The sequence below is a fragment of the Oryctolagus cuniculus genome, chromosome 13 (assembly GCF_051225735.1).
Source record: "Oryctolagus cuniculus isolate XC-2025 breed Fujian yellow rabbit chromosome 13, ASM5122573v1, whole genome shotgun sequence".
Classification (NCBI taxonomy): domain Eukaryota; kingdom Metazoa; phylum Chordata; class Mammalia; order Lagomorpha; family Leporidae; genus Oryctolagus; species Oryctolagus cuniculus.
This window is the reverse complement of record NC_142879.1, coordinates 71,202,194-71,226,058: the sequence shown is the minus strand read 5'-3', so window position 1 is coordinate 71,226,058 and position 23,865 is coordinate 71,202,194. Positions and strand designations below refer to the sequence as shown.

The 23,865-nt window shown below is 45.9% G+C and overlaps 1 protein-coding gene across 2 annotated transcripts in view; it reads left to right on the top strand.

Moving 5' to 3' along the window:
* The window catches only part of CDC123 (cell division cycle 123), a 73,698-nt gene extending 50,544 nt beyond the window's left edge, over positions 1 to 23,154 (top strand). For both annotated transcript variants that reach the window (XM_070055720.2, XM_002717547.6), the window contains 6 exons: positions 4,777 to 4,852; positions 7,001 to 7,123; positions 8,537 to 8,565; positions 18,909 to 19,037; positions 22,153 to 22,290; positions 22,872 to 23,154. In XM_070055720.2, coding sequence (XP_069911821.1) covers positions 4,777 to 4,852; positions 7,001 to 7,123; positions 8,537 to 8,565; positions 18,909 to 19,037; positions 22,153 to 22,290; positions 22,872 to 22,898 — 522 coding nt within the window. In that variant the 3' untranslated portion in view covers positions 22,899 to 23,154. The remainder of the gene's footprint in view (positions 1 to 4,776; positions 4,853 to 7,000; positions 7,124 to 8,536; positions 8,566 to 18,908; positions 19,038 to 22,152; positions 22,291 to 22,871) is intronic.
* Positions 23,155 to 23,865: the final 711 nt, after the last annotated feature.

Below are 23,865 nucleotides of genomic sequence, written 5' to 3'. Positions count from 1 at the left end.
ACACTCGTACTCATAGAATACTTCTGGAGGTACATACAAGGAACAAACAGCACCGTTGTCTCTGAGGAGGATGGGACATGGTAGAGGAGAGATGCACTTTTTTTTTTTTTTAATTTATGTATTTATCCGAAAGTCAGAGTTACACAGAGAGGAGAGGCAGAGAAAGAGAGAGGTCTTCCATCCGCTGGCCCACTCCCCAGATGGCCGCAACGGCCGGAGCTGCACCGATCCAAAGCCTGGAACCAGGAGCTTCCTCCAGGTCTCCCACATGGGAGCAGGGGCCCAAGGACTTGGACCATCTTTTACTGCTCTCCCAGGCCACAGCAGAGAGCCAGATTGGAAGAGAAGCAGCTGGGACTAGGACCGACGTCTATATGGGATGCCAGTGCTTCAGGCCAGGGCGTTAACCCACTGTGCCACAGCGCCGGCCCCGAGAGATGCACCTTTTAAAATCAACCACACTGTATGTACTGCTTGTGCAAGACATTATTTCAATAAAGATAATGTGAACTTTCAAAAAGTTGCTATTCATATGGTACAATTGCTTGTTTATTTGCTACAAATAAAAAATCACTGTAGCCATTAAGTATATGCATGTATGCTACTGTCAGATTTTATTTATTTATTTATTTATTTATTTATTTATTTATTTATTTATTTATTTTTGACAGGCAGAGTTAGACAGTGAGAGAGACAGAGAGAAAGGTTTTCCTTCTGTTGGTTCACCCCCCAAATGGCTGTCACAGCCGGCGCACTGCGCCGATCCGAAGCCAGGAGCCAGGTGCTTCCTCCTGGTCTCCCATGCGGGTGCAGGGCCCAAGGACCTGGGCCATCCTCCATTGCCTTCCCGGGCCACAGCAGAGAGCTGGACTGGAAGAGGGGCAACCGGGACTAGAACCTGGGGTGCCAGCGCCGCCGGCAGAGGATTAGCCTAGTGAGCCGTGGCACCAGCCAGCTGTCAGCTTTTAATAGATAAGAACTGTGTAATATTTTGGTTTGAGGGTCTTCATTTAAAATACTTGTTTTTTATTTATTTATTTATTTGAAAGGCAGAGTTACAGAGAAGGAGATAGAGAAAGATATCTTCCATCCTTTGGTTCACTTACCAAATGGCCACAGTCACTAGGGCTGGACCAGGCCTAAACCAGTGCTCTATGGGATGATGCTGGTATCACAGGCAGCAGTTTTACCCTCTGTGCCATGATGCCAGCCCCAATACTTGGGTTCTTTTATAAAATATGACATATACAAGGCTTGACCAAGAGCTCACAGTAATGAAAAATGAATTCAGTATGTTTTAAATTTCTGAGACATATATTTTGTATTCTGATTTAAGAAAAAATTTATTTTATTTTTAGTTGAGAGACAGAGAGGTCTTCCACCTGCTGGTTCACTCCCCAGATGGCCTCAACAGCCAGGGCTGAGCCAGGAATCAGGAACTTCTGTGTTTTCCACGGGGGTACGGGGCCCATGCACTTACACCATCTTCTGCTGCTTTCCCAGGGGCATTAGTAGGGAGCTGGCTTAGAAGTAGAGCAGTCAGGACTCGAACTGGCACCCATATGGAATGCCAGCATCACAGGTGGCAGCTTTACCCGCTATGCCACAATGTCAACCCCTTTTCTAAATTTCTAAATGTTAGATGCTTAAGAGAAAGAAGCCAGAAAGAGAGCTCACACATGCTGGTATACTCTCCAAATGCCTGTGACTGCCAAGGCTAAACTAAAGCCGGAAACTGGGGACTATGCAGGTCTCATGTGGGCAGCAGGAACCCGATTACTTGTGTCATCATGGGGTGCCTCTCAGGATCTGCATTAGTAGGACGGTAGACCTAGGAGCCAGAGGTGTGCATTGGACCCAGGTACTCAGATGGAGGGTGTGGGCATTTTAACTGCCGGATGTCCACTTCCAGGACACAGGTCTTGAAGGGAGAAGAGGTGCATCCACTAGGGAGGGCGGAGATGTTAGCCATTTATCATTGGTCAGTGCTGCCAAAGAACGGGACTGGTTGTCTCCAAAGAGCATTTTGAAAACCCAGAGAGAAGCATCCATTTGTCAACTTTTCTAAAATTGTAGCAGTTCGATGATACAGTAATACGGGTTGAGTGTACCTTGTCCAAAATGCAACAGTTGTGTTTCAGATTTTGAATTGTTTTGGACTTCAGAATATTTGCTTAGACCTGACTGGTTGAACATCACTGATGCAAAAACATGAAATAAAAAAGTGCTGTTAGGTCGGCGCCGCGGCTCAATAGGCTAGTCCTCCGCCTTGCAGCGCCAGTACACCGGGTTCTAGTCCCGGTCGGGGCGCCGGATTCTGTCCCGGTTGCCCCTCTTCCAGGCCAGTTCTCTGCTGTGGCCCGGGAATGCAGTGGAGGATGGCCCAAGTCCTTGGGCCCTGCACCCACATGGGAGACCAGGAGAAGCACCTGGCTCCTGGCTTTGGATCAGCGTGGTGCGCTGGCCACGGCGGCCATTGGAGGGTGAACCAATGGCAAAAGGAAGACCTTTCTCTGTCTCTCTCTCTCACTGTCCACTCTGCCTGTCAAAAAAAAAAAGTACTGCAAATCTGAAACTTTCGGAGTACTAACATGACACTCAAGAGATTTTGGAGAGGAGCAAGCATTTGGTGCAGTGGTTAAGACAGCTCTTGGGACACTGGCATCCCAAGTCGGAGTGCCTGATTTGATGTCTGGCTACTTCATTTCTGATCCAGCCTCCTGCTAACGTGCACCTGAGGGGCAGTGGGTGATGGCTTAAATACTTCAGTCTCTGTGACCCATGTGGGAGACCTGGGTGAAGTGTCAGGCTCCTGGCTTCAGCCCTAGCTGTTATGGGCATTTGAGGAGTGAACCAGCAGATCAAAGATCTTTTTCTCCCTCTTTCTCCCTCTCTCTTCCTTTGAATTGAATTGAAATGAAATAAATTTTTAAAAATGGTTTTGAGTTTTGGGCTGTTTTGAATTTTTGGATTAGGAATCTCATGCTGTATATGAGAGCACCCATATGGGATGCCAGTACTGCTGGCAGAGGCTTAACCTACTGCACTACTGCACTGCCCCCTTGTGCACATTTTTAAATACTCCCATCACAGACAGCTCATCCTCTACCTTTTGCCCCATGTCATGATGTATTCATCAGTCAAGAAACGAAACAAATCTAGTTATCTTAATGGAGAGAACAAATATGGGCAATGGGTCCAATAGTTACTGCAAGACAAAGGCAAAGAGGGAAAAACTGGTGAACAGAAATGGGAACTGAAGGGGGTCTTTCAAACACTGAGGCCTTAGTGGGGAGAGAAGGGATTAGTGGAATACACCACACTTCCAATGTAGATAAGGTTAGTGACCATGAGTGACGTTTTATTAAAAAAGTGCAAGTGGAAAATAGAGTAGTGATTTTAAGAGCTCCAACCTGGGGCCTGCACAGTGACACAGCAAGTTAAAGCCCCAGCCTACAGCACTAGCATCCCATATATTGAAAGGAACGGTTGTGCAAAGAGAAGCCCAAAAGACATGGGGATGATGATACATGCCTTCACACGCTGTGCCCTGAGGACTCTGACTCAGGACTTCTTGGAGCTGCCCATTTCAGTTCTAGGAACACAAGGATGGCAAGGTCAGTGAGATTAGGTTGTTCTGTTGCCAATTCTCTGCAGAGCTCTATTGATGTCCCTGTTCCTCAGGCTGTAGATGAAGGGGTTCAACATAAGGGTGACCAGGGTGTACATCAGTGAGGCAACAGCACTCTTCCTGGAAGAGGTGGAGAAGGATGCACTGAGATACAAGCCTAAACCAGATCCGTAAAATAAGCAAACAACCAATAGGTGAGAGCCACAGGTGGAGAAGGCTTTGTACTTCCCGTCTGGGGATGGGACTCTCAGAATGTATGTGTGTGTGTGTATGTGTGTGTGTGTGTGTGTGTGTGTGTATATATATATATATATATATATTACAGTAATAAGACCCACTTAGGACTTAGACCACTGGTAAATTGGCTTACTGTACAATAATGGGGGTCAGCATTTAGTTTACCAGTTAAGACACTCCTACCCCACCTGGGGTACTAGAGCTCTTGGCTCTAGGAGCTTTCTGCTAATGCAAACCCTGAGAGGCAGCTGTGATGGATGGGTCAAATAATTGGATTTCTGCCACCCTTGTGGGAAACCTGGATTGAGTTCCCAGCACCCAGATTCCACCCCACCTGAGGGCCTTTACAGGTACATGGGGAATCAACCAGCAATGAGAGAGTGTGCTCTCTCTCTCCCACCCTCCCTCTCTCCTCCTGCTGCTCTCCTCTTGCATAATATTCAAAAGAAAAATGTGAAAATCATAGGTTTAAATGATTCTTTGTGATATTCCTAAAGAATTTTATCAGAGTAAGTATTACAGAATGGTGCTTAAAGGTAGCGAACTTTGAAATTATGTTATTTTTCAGCATTCATAGAGGAGTATAGAACTTGAATTCCAGGTAACTGTGGCCTAACAATGATAAGATTTAACTTATTCCTCCTTGGTGCTGTGTATTATGTCAGAACTCTCAAAATGAAAAGTGACAAAGATTTATTTTTAGCATGGAGTTTTACCACAATTTCCGTTGCTTATTAGAATAATAAATCAAAACTCTGTTCTCCATATCTCATCCTCAGAATATTTTGTGATCCCTCTTTTTAAAGCAATTTAATAATGGCAGTTATTAAGATAAAGTTTTGGTATAAAATTGTCTAGTTAGTCTTATTGCATAATTGTGTCGCATTTTTTTTTTTCTTTGTCTACAGCTTGTTCTTCGGAAATGGTGTGAATTGATTCCTGGGGCTGAATTCAGATGTTTTGTAAAGGAAAACAAGCTTATTGGTGAGTTATTTTTTACATTTGAAAGTACTTTTGGGGGCTGCATTGTGGCACAGCAGGGTAAGCCACTGCATCTTTTTTTTTTTTTTTTTAAGATTTATTTATTTATATGAAAGTCAGAGAGAGAAGGAGAGGCAGAGAGAGAGAGTTCACTCCCCAGTCGACTGTAATGGCCAGAGATGTACCAATCTGAAGGCACTTCTTCCTGGTCTCCCACGTGGGTGCAGGGGCCCACGGACTTGGGTCATCTTCCACTGCTTTTCCAGGCCATAGCAGAGAGCTGGTCTGGAAGTGGAGCAGCTGGGACCCGAACCGGCGCCCATATGGGATATAGGCACTGTTGGCTTTGGCTTTGCCCACTATTCCACAGTGCTGGCCCTGCTGCCGCATCTTATATGGGTGCTGGTTCAAGTGCTGGCTGTTCTACTTCTGGTCCAGCTCCCCACTAATGTGCCTGGGAAAGCAAGAAAAATGACCCAAATGTTTGGGCCTCTGCCACTCATGTCAGAGACCTGCATGAAAGTTTCTGGCTTTGGCCTGGCCCAGCCCTGGCCGTTGTGGCCAATGGGGAGTGGACCAGCAGATTGAAGATCTCTCTCTGTGTCTCTACCTCTGTCTGTAACTCTGACTTAAATAAATAAATAAGTAAATATTTTTTAAATAAAAATGTACTCTTTAAAAGTAGAGAACCATGTTACCACAAATGAGTTATTCTTTATGAAGAATAAATAGTATTCTATTTTAATAGTATTCCATTGTATTAATAAGATCATTGGATCATTACATGGTATATGTGTATCACAGTAGTCCTCATAAATATGCGTAATTATTATGTGTCAAATGAAAGTTACAAAAAACCTAGAGAGAAGATAAGCTATGACAGAAGTAAATTTCCAGTAATTAAGACAAGGGTCTCTATCAGATAGTTCTGAGATGCCGCCTCTCCCCAACTGGTACTGTCTGGAATGCTGTGTTGATAGAGATCCTGAGCTCATATGCAGTTTTCCCAGAAGAAGATACTATCAGTTATGTCTGCCTAGATTTCAGAAATGAAATTGATTGTAGTTACCATTCTTAATTTAGGATACACATACTATTACCTGCTTTCTGTTTGAGGTATTTCAAGTACTATTAGCAATAAATTGCTTATTTTAAGCATCATAAAAAGCCAAGTTTTTGAAACTTTATTGATATTACTGGAGCACTGTTTATTATTCTAGCAAGAGAAAATATGTGGACAAATAAGTAAGTTACTCTAGATCTTTCCTCAGTTTACTGTTTTGTTTGCTATAGTTTGTTCAAATTAAGTGTTGAAAATAGTTATATTTTTCTTTAGTCTGTGTATGTTTTCCATAAAATAATATTTCTCTTCAACCCAGAAAAGTGCAATTTGAGTAGAATAAAATCAGTATTGTTAACTAAAAGGGATCTGGGATGTTTGAATTTGTCATATTGTCACATATACCTGAACAACTTGCAATGTAAGCGTGCTAACGAGGGGAGTCGTGTGGCTTCTGATGAAGGAATGAGAAATCCTTATTTCAGAGCAGAGGCCTTTTTCCTAGGACTCCAGCAAACTGACAGTGCACATAATAGTCCTTAGACGTATTTGGAATCGTGTCAGCAAGTCACTTTCAAAAGAGGAGCATGTGCTTTCCGTGGCTTGAAAAATCAGGCTTGGGAAGGTAGAGTCGCTCATTAGCGCAAGAAACAGACGACTTCTATGAAATCCAGTATGAATGTGGCAGACATATGGTGAGGAGTACTGTCAGTTTTCCCAAAGAAAGTAGAAGAGAACACAGCTTGTAGATATTTCCTTGAAAAATCAAAGCAGCAGCTGATATCTATGGGTGCAGGCCTAAAAATTGCTTGCTTCATTTCTTACATAACTAACTGTTTTGTGACTTTGAATTCTTTCCATTGTACTAAGTAAAATTAGCTTTCCCAAAGTAAGGATGCCTGGCAACGTAGAACTTTAGGATTCGCATATCTGCCTGAGCCTTTACGACTGAATAGGGTGTGTAAGGCAATGTTCATCTAATTGGTCTCTGATCCACTTCAGTGGTTCTCTCACAAAAAAGTGTAAGTCTCATGTTGGTGTTTTTGAAGAGAACGTGGTATAATAATACAGTATAAAATTTTTTTTGTCAGGTATTTCTCAAAGAGACTACACACAGTACTATGATCATATTTCTAAACAAAAGGAAGACATTTGCAGATGCATACAAGACTTCTTCAAGAAACACATCCAGTATAAATTCTTAGATGAAGACTGTGAGTATTTTTATTGACCCAAGAAAATGAAGTGGAATACATAATGCTGCTGGACCATGTATATTTTAAAAACTGGATCTGAAATACTGTCTCTGTAGAACTCATCTTATTACTTTTTGGTATTGCTGATGGCTTGCATGCTAACTTTACCTTATTGAATGAGACTCTGTAATACAGAGCCAGTTCTCTGTCCTGTCACTTTAGCTGTGTGAGTGTATATTTGGGAAGGTCTGTCTTGTGAGAACAAAGTGCTTCTGCCTCCCTGTCTTCTTTGAATGATCAAAGGCAGCACCACTCACAAAGTAAACAACTGTGAGTTGTTTTTAGGAATTGGAAGTCAGTTGTGTGAGAGAGAATTTTATACATCTTAAAACTCTGTCTACAGTCATTTCTGTTTTCTTTACTTGCCAACACTGTCTTCTGTGGAATTTTGAACTGGGGCAGGCATGTGGCCTCGTGGTTAAGATGCCCGTGTCCCACACTGGACTACCTGTGTTCAGGTCCCGGCTGTGGCCCCCGACTCCAGCTTCTTGCTATGGCAGACCCTGGGAGATAGCAGTGTTGGCTCAGATGGGCCATCGCCAGCATCTGGGGAGTGAACGAAACATGAGAGCTCTGTCTTTCTCTGTCCCTCTCTCTTTCTCTCTCAAATAAAAAATAAATAACAAAAAGAGTCATTCCACAAGTGCAGTTAGATTTCTTATTACGAATGCTCCTCATTTCATACCCCAAATAAGCGATCGGTGCTCCTTTCACTAGTACTTTTTCACTAGCAGCCTCCCTTGTTCTGAGATGACCAATTTATAATAGTGAGCAGGGTCCGGCGCCGCGGCTCACTAGGCTAATCCTCCGCCTTGTGGCGCCGGAACACCGGGTTCTAGTCCCGGTCGGGGCACCAGATTCTGTCCCGGTTGCCCCTCTTCCAGGCCAGCTCTCTGCTGTGGCCAGGGAAGTGCAGTGGAGGATGGCCCAAGTGCTTGGGCCCTGCACTCCATGGGAGACCAGGATAAGTACCTGGCTCCTGCCATCGGATCAGCGCGGTGCGCCGGCCGCAGCGGCCATTGGAGGGTGAACCAATGGCAAAGGAAGACCTATCTCTCTGTCTCTCTCTCTCACTGTCCACTCTGCCTGTCAAAAAATTAAAAAAATAATAATAATAGTGAGCAGGTTGAGATGATGTTACTGTTTGGCTTGAATTTTTAAACATGAGGGCTTGCAATTGGGGATAGAGAAAAGGAAAGCAGGGTGACGTTCTTGTATGAAGTTGTGAGATTTAGAGGCATTAAGAACCCCAAGGTCAATTATATTGTGCTATGTTTCACTAACAGTAATAAAATACACTTTAATTTTCAAAAGGAGACTTCGATTATTGAAATATTCCTCCATTAATAACAGTTCTTCTCTTCTTTACAGTTGTATTCGATGTATATAGAGATAGTAGGGTAAGTAAACTTACATTTGATATGCTTTTCCATAAGAGCGTTGCACAAGTGGATAAATGGTCATTTTACATCCTCTCCATTTTTGTCACTGAGCTGGGCTAGCTTAGAATAGTTTGTACACTTTCATGGCTAACAATTTGTCATTTGATATTTCAGTAATTATCTTTAGTCAGATAAGATTCTTAGTGTGATTTGAACTGTTTTTACTTTTAGACTGAAGATGAGAATTCGTTTATGGCTATTCATTTTAAACTTGAAATTGACAGATTATATGTTTGTGGGGTACAAAGCGATATTATGATCCATGAATACAATGTGGAATAATTAAATCAAGCCAGTTATTAATACATATTGCTTATTTTTAATCTAATACTTTTTGTGATGAAAACATTTAAACTTTACTATCTTTACATTATAATAAATTTTATTTACTATGATGCATTTTATTATTTATACATTTTATAATAATATATTTTATTTATTTACTATATTTACCAGGCTGTGCAGTATATCTCAAAGCAAGAAAAATACAAAACAAAAATACTGATTCTCCCATTTAGTTAGGGCTTGTACTCTTTGACCATCTCTGCCTCATTTCCCCAGCCCACTGGCTCCATAACCATCATTCTGTTCTCTGCTTCTTCACATTCAGTTGTTGCAGATTGCACAGATCAGTGAGAACACATGGTGTTTGTCTTTCTGTGCCTGGCTTACGTCACTTAACCTTCTCCAGTTCCATCCATCTTGTGGCAAATGACAGAATTTACTTCTTTTGTAAGGCTAATTATTATTCCACTGTGTGTATACGCCATTCCTTTTAATGTATTCATTCATCGATGGACTTAGGTTGATTCTATAAATTGACTGTTATGAAAAATGTCCCAATGAACTCTGGAGTGCTGGGCTGGTGCATCTTCAGCATACTGATTTCAAATCTTTTTTTTTTTTTTTTAAAGATTCTGTTTATTTATTTGAGAGATAGCGTTACAGGCAGTTAGAGGGAAAGACAGAGAGAAAGGTCTTTCTTCTGCTGGTTCACTCCCCAAATGGCCACAATGGCCAGAGCTGGGCCTATCCAAAGCCAGGAGCCAGGAACTTCCTCTAGGTCTCCCACACAGGTACAGGGCCCAAGCACATGGGCCATCTTCTGCTGCTTTTCCAGGCTATAGCAGAGAGCTTGGATGGGAAGTGGAGCAGCCAGGTCTAGAACTGGTGCCCATACGGATGCTGGGGCTGCAGGCAGAGGATTAATCTACTGTACCATAGCACCAGCCCCCTGATTTCAAGTCTTTTGAGTCAGTAGCCAGAGTGTGATTGCTTGCTCCATCATATAGTAATACTATTTTTAGTTTTCTTTTTTTTAAAAAAAACTTCCTCACACACAGTTTCCTGTAATAGTTCTACTGATTTACATTCCCATCAACAGTGTATACTCACTACACTTGGTGTCTTTTTTCTTTTTGATAATAGCTGTTCTGACAGGTGTGAAGTGATAGATACCCCACTGTGGTTTTTGATGTGCTTTCCCTAATGATTAGTAATATTGAGCATTTTTCATGCCTCTGTTAGCTGTTTTTATGTCTTTTTTAGAGAAATGCCCAACATTTGTTCTTTAAACCTCTGAAATGATGAGCCCTTCTGTGATTAGAACAATCAGAAAACAAGAACCTAACTCAGTAAAAAGTTCCTGCAGCAGAAGTTTCGTGGTCTGACACATAAGCTCTTTTCAGAGAAGTTTAGCTCACTAGATGTTAGGAAGGTGGCAGACAGGTTTCCCATTGCATCACTCCCATAGCAGCAGAAGTAGGGACTTCTCATCCTCCTCTGTGCTCACTCAGCCTTAATGGCAGTGGCGCTTGTGAGTCCGTGGAATCATTTTTGAGGGGCCGGCACTGTGGCGCAGTGGGTTAATCCTCTGCCTGCAGTGCTGGCATCCCATATGGGCGCCAGTTCTGGTCCCAGCTGCTCCTCTTCCGATCCAGCTCTCTGCTGTGGCCTGGGAAGGCAGTGGAGGATGGCCCAAGTCCTTGGGCCCCTGTACCCACATGGTAGACCCAGAGGAGGCTCCTGCTTCCTGGCTTTGGATGGCCCCAGCTCTGGCCGTTGCAGCCATCTGGGGAGTGAACCAGCAGATGGAAGACCTCTCTCTCTGTCTCTACCTCTCTCTGTAACTCTGTCATTCAAATAAATAAAATAAATCTTTAAAAAAAGATATTTATTTTGTTTGAAAGAGTTACAGAGAGAAAGAGACGTCTTCAATCTGCTGGTTCACTTCCCAGATGGCTACAATGGTCAGGACTGGGCCAGACCAAAGTCAGGAGCCAGGAGCTTCCTCTGGGTCTCTCACAAGGGTGCAGGGGCCCAAGCACTTGGGCCATCTTTTGCTGCTTACCCAAGTACATTAACAGAGAGCTAGATCAGAAGTAGAGCTGCCAGGACTCAAATCCACACCCATATGGGACTGGTGGTGTTGCAGGCCAGGGCTTTACCCTCTATGCCACAGTGCTGGCCCCAACATTGCACTTTTTTTTTTTTTTTTTTTTGACAGGCAGAGTGGACAGTGAGAGAGAGAGAGACAGAGAGAAAGGTCTTCCTTTTGCCGTTGGTTCACCCTCCAATGGCCGCCGCGGCCGGTGCGCTGCGGCTGGCGCACCGCGCTGATCCGATGGCAGGAGCCAGGTGCTTCTCCTGGTTTCCCATGCGGGTGCAGGGCCGAAGCACTTGGGCCATCCTCCACTGCACTCCTGGGCCATAGCAGAGAGCTAGACTGGAAGAAGGGCAACCGGACAGAATCCAGCGCCTCGACCAGGACTAGAACCCGGTGTGGCGGTGCCTCAGGCGGAGGATTAGCCTATTGAGCCGCAACATTGCACTATAACAGGATGCTTCAAACAAGATAACCTCTGATCTTTAAGGAGCTTATCTTCCAGTGAGGGTGACAGAGATGTAAGCGGTCAGGGTTCAGGAAGTGGCCCGTGGTAAGTGCTATCAAGTCTATTAGTGAGTGAGGAAACCCAGCAGACTGCCCTGAGGATGTTCACTTCTCAGAAGACAATGGATTTATTATCTCATTTAATCCATAAAATCTTGTGAGGTGCATATTGCCTGCCCGCATTTTACAGATACTACAAGTGAGGCAGTTTCCCTCATAGAGTGGCATTTGAACGTGTTGGAACTTGCCACTGTGTCTCCGTATCTGCCTGGCAGACACCCCGGGCTGCTGCCATTCAGAAGGTCTGGCTGCTGGGTGCAGATGTTTCACTTGGTGAATGTCTTGGGTGAGGTTGGACTCGTGCACAAGTGATTACCTCTGGGATCTCACAGAGCTGAAAATAGTCACGTTTTTGAAAGTGCGAATTGTGCCAGTATAAACATCCTGACAGTTTCTGAGAAGAGATTTAAACCATATTGTAAAACTCATTTGCATTTCTCATTGGTGCTTGTATCAGAGTTCTTAGGCTGTTTCTTAAATCTGTGACTTCTGTGGCTATTTTTGTGGGGCACTGGCCCTTTGCCATGATCTTTTACACGAAATGGAAATGCAGAGTATTTGGACTTGGCAGTACTTTGATGTGTCGAGGCCGGGAGAGTTGACTCAATGTTGATAGAGGCCCACTGTCCTGTGTGAGTGTGTTTCAGAGCCTAGACCCACTCCTCCTTAGATCTGGGATAAGGCACTAGAAGGCGTATTTTAAAAAGCTCCTTGGGGCCAATGCTGTGGTATAGCGGGTAAAGCTACCACCTTCAGTATTGGCCTCCCATATGGTGGCCGGTTCAAGTCACAGATGCTCCACTTCCCATCTAGCTCTCTGCTGGCAGTAGAAGATGGCCCAAGTGCTTGGGCCCCTGCACTCACGTGGGAGACCTGGAGGAAGCTCCTGGCTCCTGGCTTCAGATTGGCATAGTTCCGGCCATTGCAGCCAATTGAGAAGTGAACCAGCAGATGGAAGCCCTCTCTGTCTCTGCCTCTCCTCTCTCTGTAACTCTTTCAAGTAAATAAGTAAATCTTAAAGAACAAAAACAAAAAAACTCCTGGAGCGATGAGAACACACTGTTACAATTTAGTGTCTACTTCAGATTTGTAAAAGTTTCTTACCCCTTGTGTATTATCTCAGTTACGATGATTATGCTGTTTCTTGGTACATTGACATATGGGTTGAAGACAGCTGATCTTGAGTCGTGGTCATTTTGAAATTGGCTTTGTGATTTGGTCACATTTAATATTCGAGGTGTGACTGAAAAAAATACATTTTAAAAAGATTATTCATTTGAAAGGCAGAAAGAGAGAGATTGATCTTCAATTTGCTACTTTACTTCCCCAAATGCCTATAACAACCAGGACTGGGCTAGGTTCAAGTCAGGAGCCATCCAGGTCTCCATGTGGGTGGCTGGAACCCAAGTACTTGAGCCATCATCTGCTGCCTCCCAGGCACATTAGCAGGAAGCTGGATCAGAAGTGGAGGCAAGATTTGATCCCAGGCACTCTGATAGGGCATGTGGGTAACCCAGGGGGTGGCTTACCCCACTGTGCCATAAAGCTAGACCCAAAGTACAATTTCTAATGTGTGAAACATTCTGTAGATATCTTTAGGTAAAACTTGTTACTAATGTTTTTGGAGTGACCGTTTGACATGGTAGTTAAGGGGCCTCTTGGGATACCCATGGCCCATATCCCAGGGCCTTAGATTCAAATTCTGGCTCTACTCCCAGTTCCAGCTTCTTGTTGATGTGTTCCCTGGCAGACAGCAGGTGATGGTTTGAGTAGCTGAGTCCCTGTCACCCATACAGGAAACCAGGATTGAGTTCCTGGCTCCTGACCAGCCTGGCCCAGCCCTGGCCATTCTGTTGCAGGCATTTGGGGAGTCAACCACCGGTTGGGAGATCTCATTCTCTCTCTCATTTTTTTCTCTCTCGCTCTCTTGTTCTCTCCCTCCCTCCATGTTTCACATAAATAAAATGAATACATTAAAAAAATAATGTTGTTGCGGCAGAGCAGTTAAGCTACCACTTACCCTATCACAGTGCCTGGTTCAAGTGCTGGCCACCACTTAGGATCCATTTTCCTGCTAACACGCATCCTGGGAGCAGCTGATAATGGCGTTTTCATGTAGAGTTCTGAGTTTTGACCAACACATCCAGTCACAAAACCATCATCCAGTGAGCTTCTCCCTGCCCCAGCTTCTTTTATTACTCTCCCTGCACCCGAGACCCTGGCAAACACCTCTCTGTAAAACCCACTGACTTTGCATTTATTAATTGGTAACACATTCCCATTGTTTAAAAGCCAAATCAGTGTGGCTGGCGCCGCGGCTCACTAGGCTAATCCTCCGCCTGGCGGCGCCAGCACACCGGGTTCTAGTCCTGGTCGGGGCGCCGGATTCTGTCCCGGTTGCCCCTCTTCCAGGCCAGCCCTCTGCTGTGGCCAGGGAGTGCAGTGGAGGATGGCCCAAGTGCTTCGGCCCTGCACCCCATGGGAGACCAGGAAAAGCACCTGGCTCCTGGCTCCTGCCATCGGATCAGCGCGGTGCGCCTGCCGCAGCGCGCCGGCTGCGACGGCCATTGGAGGGTGAACCAACGGCAAAGGAAGACCTTTCTCTCTGTCTCTCTCTCTCACTGTCCACTCTGCCTGTCAAAAAAAAAAAAAAAAAAAAGCCAAATCAGTGTGAAAGCATACATGAAACATCTTCTATGCTCCCAAAGGCACACTTTTATTAATTTCTTATATGTGCTTCCAGCATTTCTTGATACAAAACAAGCAGTATCCTTTTTTTTTTTTTTTTTTCCCGTTTTTCTTGTGCAAGAGGTGGCATTGATATACACTCCAGACCTTGTTTGGTTCACAGTGTTAAAGATCAGTGTCTCCTGCACTTTCCGGCCCCTTGCAGTGGCGTAGCATTTTGGTATGCCAGTAGACTGTGTAGCTTGTTAGCCACTTCTCTCTCAGTGCTCACATAGGCTATTTCTTGTCTCTTGCAAACCGTGCTGTGGTGAAAACTCTGTCCCCATGTTGTTTCATATTTGCAGAATCAATTCCTAAAGGTGGGGCTGCCGGTTCAAAGACTCAATGCATTTTCATTTTGGTAGATTTTGTAGTTTCCCTTCCCCAATTAGGCCAGACAAAATCCCACAGAACCTGCATGTGTCTTCAAAGCTTACTGACTAAGTATACAATCAGACTTTTGTAGGATCATTTTGGGTTTTGGTAGAGAAGCAATGTTTTAGGTGTAGTTTTAATTTCAGTCTTTCTTATTGAATGAAGATGAAGTTTATATTTTCATATATTTAAGGGTAATTTCTCTGAACTGTTGCTTCGTGTCTTTTCTGTTTTGTTAAAGTATCTTATTTTCTTCAAACTAAAGGAATTCTTTATTTATTGCAGAGACTAGGCCTTTGTAATGTTTTTCAATCTGATAGTCTGTTGCCATGGAGAAAATTAAATGTATTAGTCATTTATTTTATAACATCTGAATTTGAGTCATAATTTTAAGAAATACTTTCCCTTTTTTTTTTACTAGTACTTTTATGACTTCTTGTTTTACATTTAAATCTATGGTCTATTTGGCACTTGTCTGATTGGTAAGCAATATGGATCTACTTTGTTTTTCTGTAAATTGTAACCGCATTGCCTAATCTAGTACCTGTGTTCCTCATTTTTTGGTAAGGATTTCCCCAAATTCTTATTGCTTTAATCCTTGTTGTATTTTCAGAGTCTCATTCATTTTTTTCTTTAAGATTTATTTATTTGAAAGGCAGAGTTACAGAGTGAGAAGATATAGAGATGGAGAGAAAGAGAGATCTTCCATTCACTGGTTCACTCCCCAAATGGCCACAACAGCCAATGCTGGGCCAGGCCGAAGCCGGGAGCCACCAGGTCTTCACTTCGGTAACAGGGGCCCATGCTCTTGGGCCATCTTTGCTGCTTTCCCAAGTGCATTAGCAGGGAGCTGGATCAGAAGTGGAGCAGCCAGGAATCCAGCTGGAGTTTATATGGGGTGCCGGCGCCCCTGGTAGCAGCTTAACCTATGCACCACAACACCAGCCCCTCATTCATCTTTATTGTCTTTAAAAGATGCTACAAATCAATTTTGTTTATTTGACTTTACTTCATCTGTAGTGCGTTTGGGGTTTTGTTTGTTTTTGTATTGTTTTGATGAGAATCCTAAAGAGCCTAGATTTTGAATTTTTCATTTGCTTTTCTCATGTTCCCCAACATCCAGTGAGGGAAAGATGTCATTGTTGCTGCTCCTGCCCTTGGCATTCTTTTCTTACCCGCCCTTCACTGAGGTTGCAGCCCTCTGAAGTCACTTAGCTCTGCCTGCCTTCTGCAGGCCTGTGTCCTGTGCAGCGCGGATGAAAGCCTTAGGTTCTTGTGGGGGAAACCCTGCCTTGTGTCCCTCTCACAGCTTCCTCTTCGTTTATGGCTCCTGGCTGGTCCCCTTTCTTTCTGGTAATCTGATTTGCACATTTCTTTTTTTTTTTTTTTTTGACAGGCAGAGTGGACAGTGAGAGAGAGAGACGGAGAGAAACGTCCTCCTTTTGCCGTTGGTTCACCCTCTAATGGCCGCCGCGGCCGGCGTGCTGTGGCTGGCGTACCGCACTGATCCAATGGCAGGAGCCAGGTGCTTCTCCTGGTCTCCCATGGGGTGCAGGGCCCAAGCACTTGGGCCATCCTCCACTGCCCTCCCTGGCCACAGCAGAGAGCTGGCCTGGAAAAGGGGCAACCGGGACAGAATCTGGCGCCCCGACCGGGACTAGAACCCGGTGTTCCGGCGCCGTGAGGCGGAGGATTAGCCTAGTGAGCCGCGGCGCCAGCCTCTGATTTGCACATTTCAAGCGAATATTTTAGCCTCAGTTGCATCCTGTCTAGAACAGGAAGCTTTTAAAGTTCCCTTAGCCCGGCGTGTTTCTGGAGCCCTCAAGTATTTTACACTTTAGCTCTTGTCACCCATTCCCGGAAAATGGACGTCCTCACAGGGCCGCCGCACATTCTGCTTTCCGTTGTTCTCGTTGTTTTCCTCTGCAGTGGCTCCTTTCCCTCCCACCTCCTCTCAGATCCTCATTGCTGTCGTCCTGCACGCTCCAAGTTATGGGGGAAGCTTTTCCAGCCTCCCCTCGCAGATCTCGTCAGGGTCTCCTGTGCTCCTGTAATCTCGTGTTACCCTCTTCCTCCTGTCTATGGAAGCGGAGTGCCTTCTGATTGCGGGTGTTTGGCTCCTGTATTTGGGATGTGCGTACGTGTGTGTGTGTGTGTGTGTGTGTGGTCCGTGTATACTGACCCAGGCTGAGCTGTCTGAAGGATTCAGTTCTGTGTTACTGATCTTTATGCCTCAGTCCAACACTGCCTGGTACACTGAGCTTTGCTTGGGTAGGTGCGTGGTCAGTTGGGAGGTCCAAGGAACCTCAATCTGACTGTTCTTTTTTTTTAATGGGTTGCCCTAAAATGGAATTAATTTCTCTGAATGATTTATGCCCAATATGTCACATATTATGGCTATAAAACCCTAACCCTGATAGTTTTATACCTGATTATATATAGCAAGTTTTATTTTGTTTGTTAGTACTGAAGAATGGCTTCTGAACTGTGGAATAAACTCTGTCAGCTAACAAGTGGTGGCTTGAAGTGCAAGTTTCTTTTTTCTCTTAATAGCAAGATAGTTTTATTAATCTAAAGTCAAATAGAAAAGGTTTGGAGTTTAGGAAATACCCATTAAAAAATAACGTACAATATTGCAAAGCCATTTTTTTTTTTTGACAGGCAGAGTTAGACAGTGAGAGAGAGAGACAGAGTTATAGACAGTGAGAGAAAGAGAGAGAAAAGTCTTCCTTCTGTTGGTTCACTACCCTAATGGCTGCTATGGTTGGCACTGTGCCTATCCGAAGCCAGGAGCCAGGTGCTTCCTCCCGGTCTCCCATGTGGGTACAGGGACCCAAGCACTTGGGCCATCCTCCACTGCCTTCCCAGGCCACAGCAGAGAGCTGGACTGGAAGAGGAGCAACTGGGACTAGTACCCGGCGCCCCAACTGGGACTAGAACTCAGGGTGCTGGCGCCACAGGCGGAGGATTAGCCAAGTGAGCCATGGCACCCGCCGCAAAGTCATTTTAATAATAGTCCCCCAATACAAGGCTGGCATTATGCTAAGAAGCTGATTGCTGGCCATTATTTCCCATGGCCCAAGAAGGCAGAAGTGGGTGCCAGATTGATGTGAGGGAGGAACACAAGCGGCAGGAAAGGCTGCCGATTTCTCCCACGTGGCAGATGGCAGGAGCTTCTTGTACTAGTTCTGAAGATGCTTCCCAGAGGATGTGTGAAGCAAGTCCTAATAAGATGTCTCCTCTTTCCTGAAATGTTCTTAAGCCAGGTGCGAAACAGTGCTAAATGCAGTACTGGCCCCGCAGCCCTGGTCCTCATGTTACACACACACACACACACACAGACACATACACACGAGCAAGACGTGCGAGTTGCATGTTTATGAAGAAGAGTAATTTATTGTTAACAGCAAAACCATACAGAGATGAATGTCTTAGTGAGAAAAAACAAGAGGAGCGAATATAAAATATAAAAACAGCCGGCATTGTACCTGCCACGTGTCACCCAGGCCTTTGTCATCCAGCGGGCAGGCTCGCATCTCTAGGCAGGGCTGTGCACCCGGCTGCACGGGGCTGGCGCCTGACCGTATCTAAGCATGGTCCCACCTGCTCAGCGTCCTCTCCCTGAGGCCAGTGGCTACCACATTGCCTACCTGTGCTCTCAGACTAGAGGAAGCTAGAAAGTTCTTTCCAAAGTTGGATTTTTTTAAAAATCTCTCTTTCATTTGCTATTAATACAGCAACTATTATGTTAACATTAATGTAAACAAATATTGTGTTACGACTTAAAGAAAATTGAGCACTTGCGTACTTCGTTCCATATGTTAAAAGATACCAAAACGCTGCCCTTTGCCACAGCCTTTCAGCAGAGTGAGATGGCTGGCTGAGCTGCCGGCGCCTGCCTACGTAGGCTGTGCCTGGCAGGACCCCTGCAGGTGGCGCGGAGTCCCACCGCAGCCAGGGCGCGGTCTTGTGAGATCTTCCTTTTTGTGCTTGGGTTTTGTAACCTAGGATTTGAATGTGGCTTGGGGCGGGAGCTGAGTTATCTGTCTTTGCCGGATCATTTCCTTCCCAGTCCCCTCTCACTGCCTACCCAGGTGACATTCCCTGTAACGCCACCTGTCTGATCTAGCCCCTTCTCAGAGGGGACCCGGAGGAACTGTCTTGAAATAAGTGATAAGATTTTAAGATCGTCTTTCTCATAAGTCACAGTGTGGACTGTGTTTCATGCTTTTTCCTCTCTGTGCTGCAGGGGAAGGTGTGGCTAATTGACTTTAATCCATTCGGGGAAGTCACAGACTCACTGCTGTTCACCTGGGAAGAACTCATCTCTGAAACAAACCTGAGAGGTGATTTTAGTGAAGGAGATGCCCAGGAGCAGGTAAGAGACGTAAAGGAGATACGAAGGAACCCTTTGATCTCACTAACCGTGCCCTTGCACTTTAGACACGGGGATATGCCGTGACCTGCGCCTCTGGGAGAGCACGTGAACACACGGCTCCCTTCCTGTTGTACCACTTCTTCCCTGGGCTCCTGCTCCTGGGTCCCTTCCTGTCTGCTCTGCAAGCACCTTTCTATTGCCCTGCCATCCCTGCACTGTCTCCTCGGGTCACTGCTCTGTCCTGGGCGCTGTGTCACACCCGTATTTACCCTCTTAGGCGCTTGTTCATGCTTGCCGTCCTGTGTTAAGGCTGCCTGTTGCTTGTTCATGTCCTGCGGGAGACTGGATGTTTTGGAGAAGAGGGAAAGTGTCTCTTGTTCTCAGGACATCTGCAGCGCTTAGCACAGTGTCAGGCATGGGTGCATTTGTCAGTTTAATGGAGGAAGGCATTTTGTCCCTCTGACACCTGATGGTGGTGAGCCATCAAGTCTGAGAAATCAGCAGGGGGAATGTAAATTACTCAGCCCAGGCGTTTTTTATACACGGAAGAGGCTCAATTAAGGGATAGAAACGGTGCAGTATTCAACTCCAAGTCCCTCGTTTCTTCTAAGAACTGGAGGGTGGGGATGACAGAAGGCAAGCATGAACTGGACCCTGCCTCTTCCCCAGGGTCACCTGCTGCCTGTCTTCCCGTGCCCAGGCCACAGAGGCTGGCCCAGCTCCACCTTTCCTAAGTCCTTTGTGTACTGGATGGTCCTCCTGCCTGCGGGGCCTGTTCCTCTCCCAGGCCCTCTGAAGGCTGCCTTCATCACCCCGGGGCGCTCTCAGCCCACACAGCCCCTCGCGTGCAAGGCCTCGCCTGCCCGCCCCTCTAACGCAGTCCCCGTTGCTCTCCTCTTGGGCTATTGCCCACTGTCTTCCTTTCTGTAGCACGTTGTGCTGTCTGAAATGACCTTGTAATCTGTTTGCTCGCTTACTGTGTGTCTCCACGTCTTGTTTATCAGTTTACCTCCTCTGCCTGGAACACAGTCCTGCACAGAGTAAATATTTCTCAACTGTTGGACCCCATGATTGATCTGTCTGTAGTAAGAGGCAGCCTGGTTTCTAGAGCTCCACACACTCATCCATTTAAGTTCCTGCCCTGAGTTCTTTCGCTGGGCACCATCCAGCCGGGCATTGCCTTGATATCTGCCAGTCAGGAGGTCCAGGCCCCGCCCCCAGAGTCCTTTTTGGCACAAACCAACATGTAAATAGTATGTGACTTTTCACATATATTTACTAGTATACTAGTAAGTAGACTCAGAAGGTGCATTAAAGAATGTGGAAGGCTCATTCAATATGATACTTGAAGGGTGGGTGTTTGGCCTAGCCATCGAGATGTTGGGTAAGATGCCTGCAACCCATATTGGGGTACCTTCTAATACCCACCTCTGGCTCTTGACTCCAGCTTCCTACTAATGCAAACCCTGGGCGGCAGCAGTGATGTTGAGTACTTGGGTCCCTGCCACCCACATGAGAGACCCAGAATGAATGCAGCTTCCAGCTTTGTCCTGGTCTATTCATCAACTGCTGTAGGCATTTGGGGAGCGAACCAGTGGATGGGAACTCGATCTCTCTCCTTTGTGTCTGTCTCTCACTCTCTCTCTTTTTTCCCCTCTCTGGCTCTTGAATTTTGAAAAAGTTATTTGAAAAGGGATACTTGAATTTGCAGTTTTATTTAGGGAATGAGAGAGATACACAAATAAGAGAAGTACAGAAATGCTATGGAATGCAGAGCACTCCTTTGCCCTCTACGGCAGTACTGCCCAGCTGTGTACCTGTATGCATAAAACATTCTAGCCTGTCTTAGGCCAGAGGTGACTGGCCTAAGCCCCCGGGCCCACTCGGGCTGCAGAGATACGAGCTCGTTTGCAGCACACGCTGGCTGCACGTTTGGCTGCACTTAGGGATCGACGAGCCCGCCAGCAGCACTGTGCTTTCAGATACGTGTTGACTTTCCAGTGAACGTATAGAATTATTTTTTTAATCTTCGTGGCTTCTTTGAATTTTTTTTTTTCAAAGATTTATTTATTTGAAAGTCAGAGCTACACAGAGAGGAGAGACAGAGAAAGAGAGAGAGGTCTTCCATCTGCTGGTTCACTCCCCAGATGGCTGCAATGGCCAGAACTACGCCAATCCGAAGCCAGGAGCCAGGAGCTTCCTCTGGTCTCCTATATGGGTGCAGGGGCCCAGTTTTTTGGGCTATCTTCTGCTGTTTTCCCAGGCCATAGCAGAGAGCTGGATCGGAAATGGAGCAGCCAGGCCTCGAACTGGCGCCCATATGGGATGTCAGTGCCTCAGTCCAGGACGTTAACCTGCTGCACCACAGTGCTGGCCCCATTCTTTGACTTTAGAATCTTCTTTTCTTCCTTATCTAGTACAGAAAAGAACATGAATTTGTTACCCCAGGATCCTTTTTTTTTTTTTTTTTTTTTTTTTTTTTTTGACAGGCAGAGTGGACAGTGAGAGAGAGAGACAGAGAGAAAGGTCTTCCTTTTGCCGCTGGTTCACCCTCCAATGGCCGCCGCTGCAGCCGGCGCACTGCGCTGATCCTGGCAGGAGCCAGGAGCCAGGTGCTTTTCCTGGTCTCCCATGGGGTGCAGGGCCCAAGCACCTGGGCCATCCTCCACTGCACTCCCTGGCCATAGCAGAGAGCTGGCCTGGAAGAGGGGCAACCGGGACAGAATCCGGCGCCCCAACCGGGACTAGAACCCGGTGTGCCGGCGCCGCAAGGTGGAGGATTAGCCTATTGAGCCACGGCGCCGGCCCCAGGATCCTTTTTAGTTCAGGAAATGCTGGTAGGGGCCAGCATTTTGACACCGCAGGTTAAGAGATGCCAGCAGCCCATATTGGAGTGCTGCTTCCAGCCCTGGCTGCTTCACTTCCAGTCCAGCTCCCCACTAACGTGCCTGGGAAAGCCGCAGCCGCAGCCGCAGATCTCTCTCTCTCTCTCTCTCGCTCTGTCGCTCTCTCGCTCTCTCGCTCTCTCGCTGCCTTTCTAATAAATCAATCTTAAGGAAGAAAGAAAGAAATACTAGTGGACCTGAGCCAAGCCTTTGCTTTTCTCTGTGTGAAGGACTGCCCCGCTTTCCGTTGCACCGACAGTGAGGTCACCGTGCAGCCCAGCCCTTACCTGAGCTACCGGCTGCCCAAGGACTTCGTGGACCTCTCCACGGGGGAAGACGCTCACAAGCTGATAGATTTCCTGAAGCTGGTAAAGTCTAAGTGTGTCACGTCGGTTTCCCCTTTAGCTAAATTTTAGTGTTGCATTTTAGCCCTCCCACCACCTAGGTAGCTTTTGGTCTGACTGTGAATTTAAGGAACAGAAGCACCGAGTTAGGTCATTTTAAAATGAAATACGCAATGTGACCTGAAGAAAGAATTCATTGATTAGAATGACAGACTTTTTTTTCTTTTATAATGTTTGTGGTTTTTGAACAATTCTCACAATACCTGTAACTTTGAGGCAAGTCTGTGTATTGTTCTGGGGCGCCACAAAGATCAGACCTGTGCTGGGGTTGCCCCGGGAGGGGGAGGGGAGCATTTGCCTTTCTGGGTGGGAGTGTTTATATGAAGAAGACATTCAAATGCCTCAGGTCCTTTGCTCAGGAGGCCAGATGATGAACTGGTTTAGTGCATGAATTAAGGTCTGTCCTCACGTGATCATCTTCAGCCACAGCCTTTTCCAAGGCTTCTAGAGCATGACACTGGGTGACAGGAAAGCCCTCTTGGTGGAACTCGAGCTCGTGTCCCAGTTAGAACGTGTGGCCTCAGTGTGCTCTTGTTTCCTGACAGAAAAGAAACCAGCAAGAGGATGAGTGACGAGAGTGCCGGAGTTCAAGACCAGGTTCGCCAGGAAGCCACCGCCACCTCCAGGAGGCGCTCCTGGGCTGCAGCCTCCCGGTCGCCCAGAGGCGGGGCGGGGGCGGGAGGCTGTCTGTAATTAGGGGCTTTTTATATTTCAGGGCTGTTCACCCGGGGCAAATGGAAGGGCTTTGCTACTTGTAAAAACAGCATAATAAATAGACCTAAAACATAGCAGACGTCCTGTTCTGATAATAAAATGCTTTCTAAGGAATACCCTGCCCTCCGGCACCATGTTTAGATTCATATGTGTTTCTTTGTTTTAAAATAATTGTCTTTATTCATATAAGGTGAACAGATTTCATGTGTTTCATTTATACAGACTCCGGGGCACAGTGAGACTTCCCACCCGGCCCTCCCGCTCCCCAAGCTCCCACCCTCCCTCCTCCTCCCTTTCTCATTCTTTTAATTTTTACAATGACATACTTTCAGTTTATTTTATAATCATGAGCTTAACCCTCTACTAAGTAAAGAATGTAACAAGTAGTAAGAAGAAAAACCAAAAAATACTGTTCCTCAGCTGTAGAAACCAGGGCTGTAACAGTAATCAAATCTCAAAATGTCAACTCTGCTCATGTACGTGACATTTTTTGCACTCTGTTAGTTACCACAGCTCTGGGAAAAATATGGAATTTGTCTTTTGGGAACTGGCTTATTTCACTCAGTACAATGGCTTCCAGTTTCATCCATCTTTTACAAAAAGAAGTTCTTTTTACATGAATATAAACATGAACTCACTACATGCATTTATGTGTAGGGGAGACGCCGAGGAATTAAATACCGAGAAGCTAAGTGAAGATCTAAGCTGTCTTTGAAAGAATGAGAGGCCGGCGCCGCGGCTCACTAGGCTAATCCTCCGCCTTGCGGCGCCAGCACACCAGGTTCTAGTCCCGGTCGGGGCGCCGGATTCTGTCCTGGTTGCCCC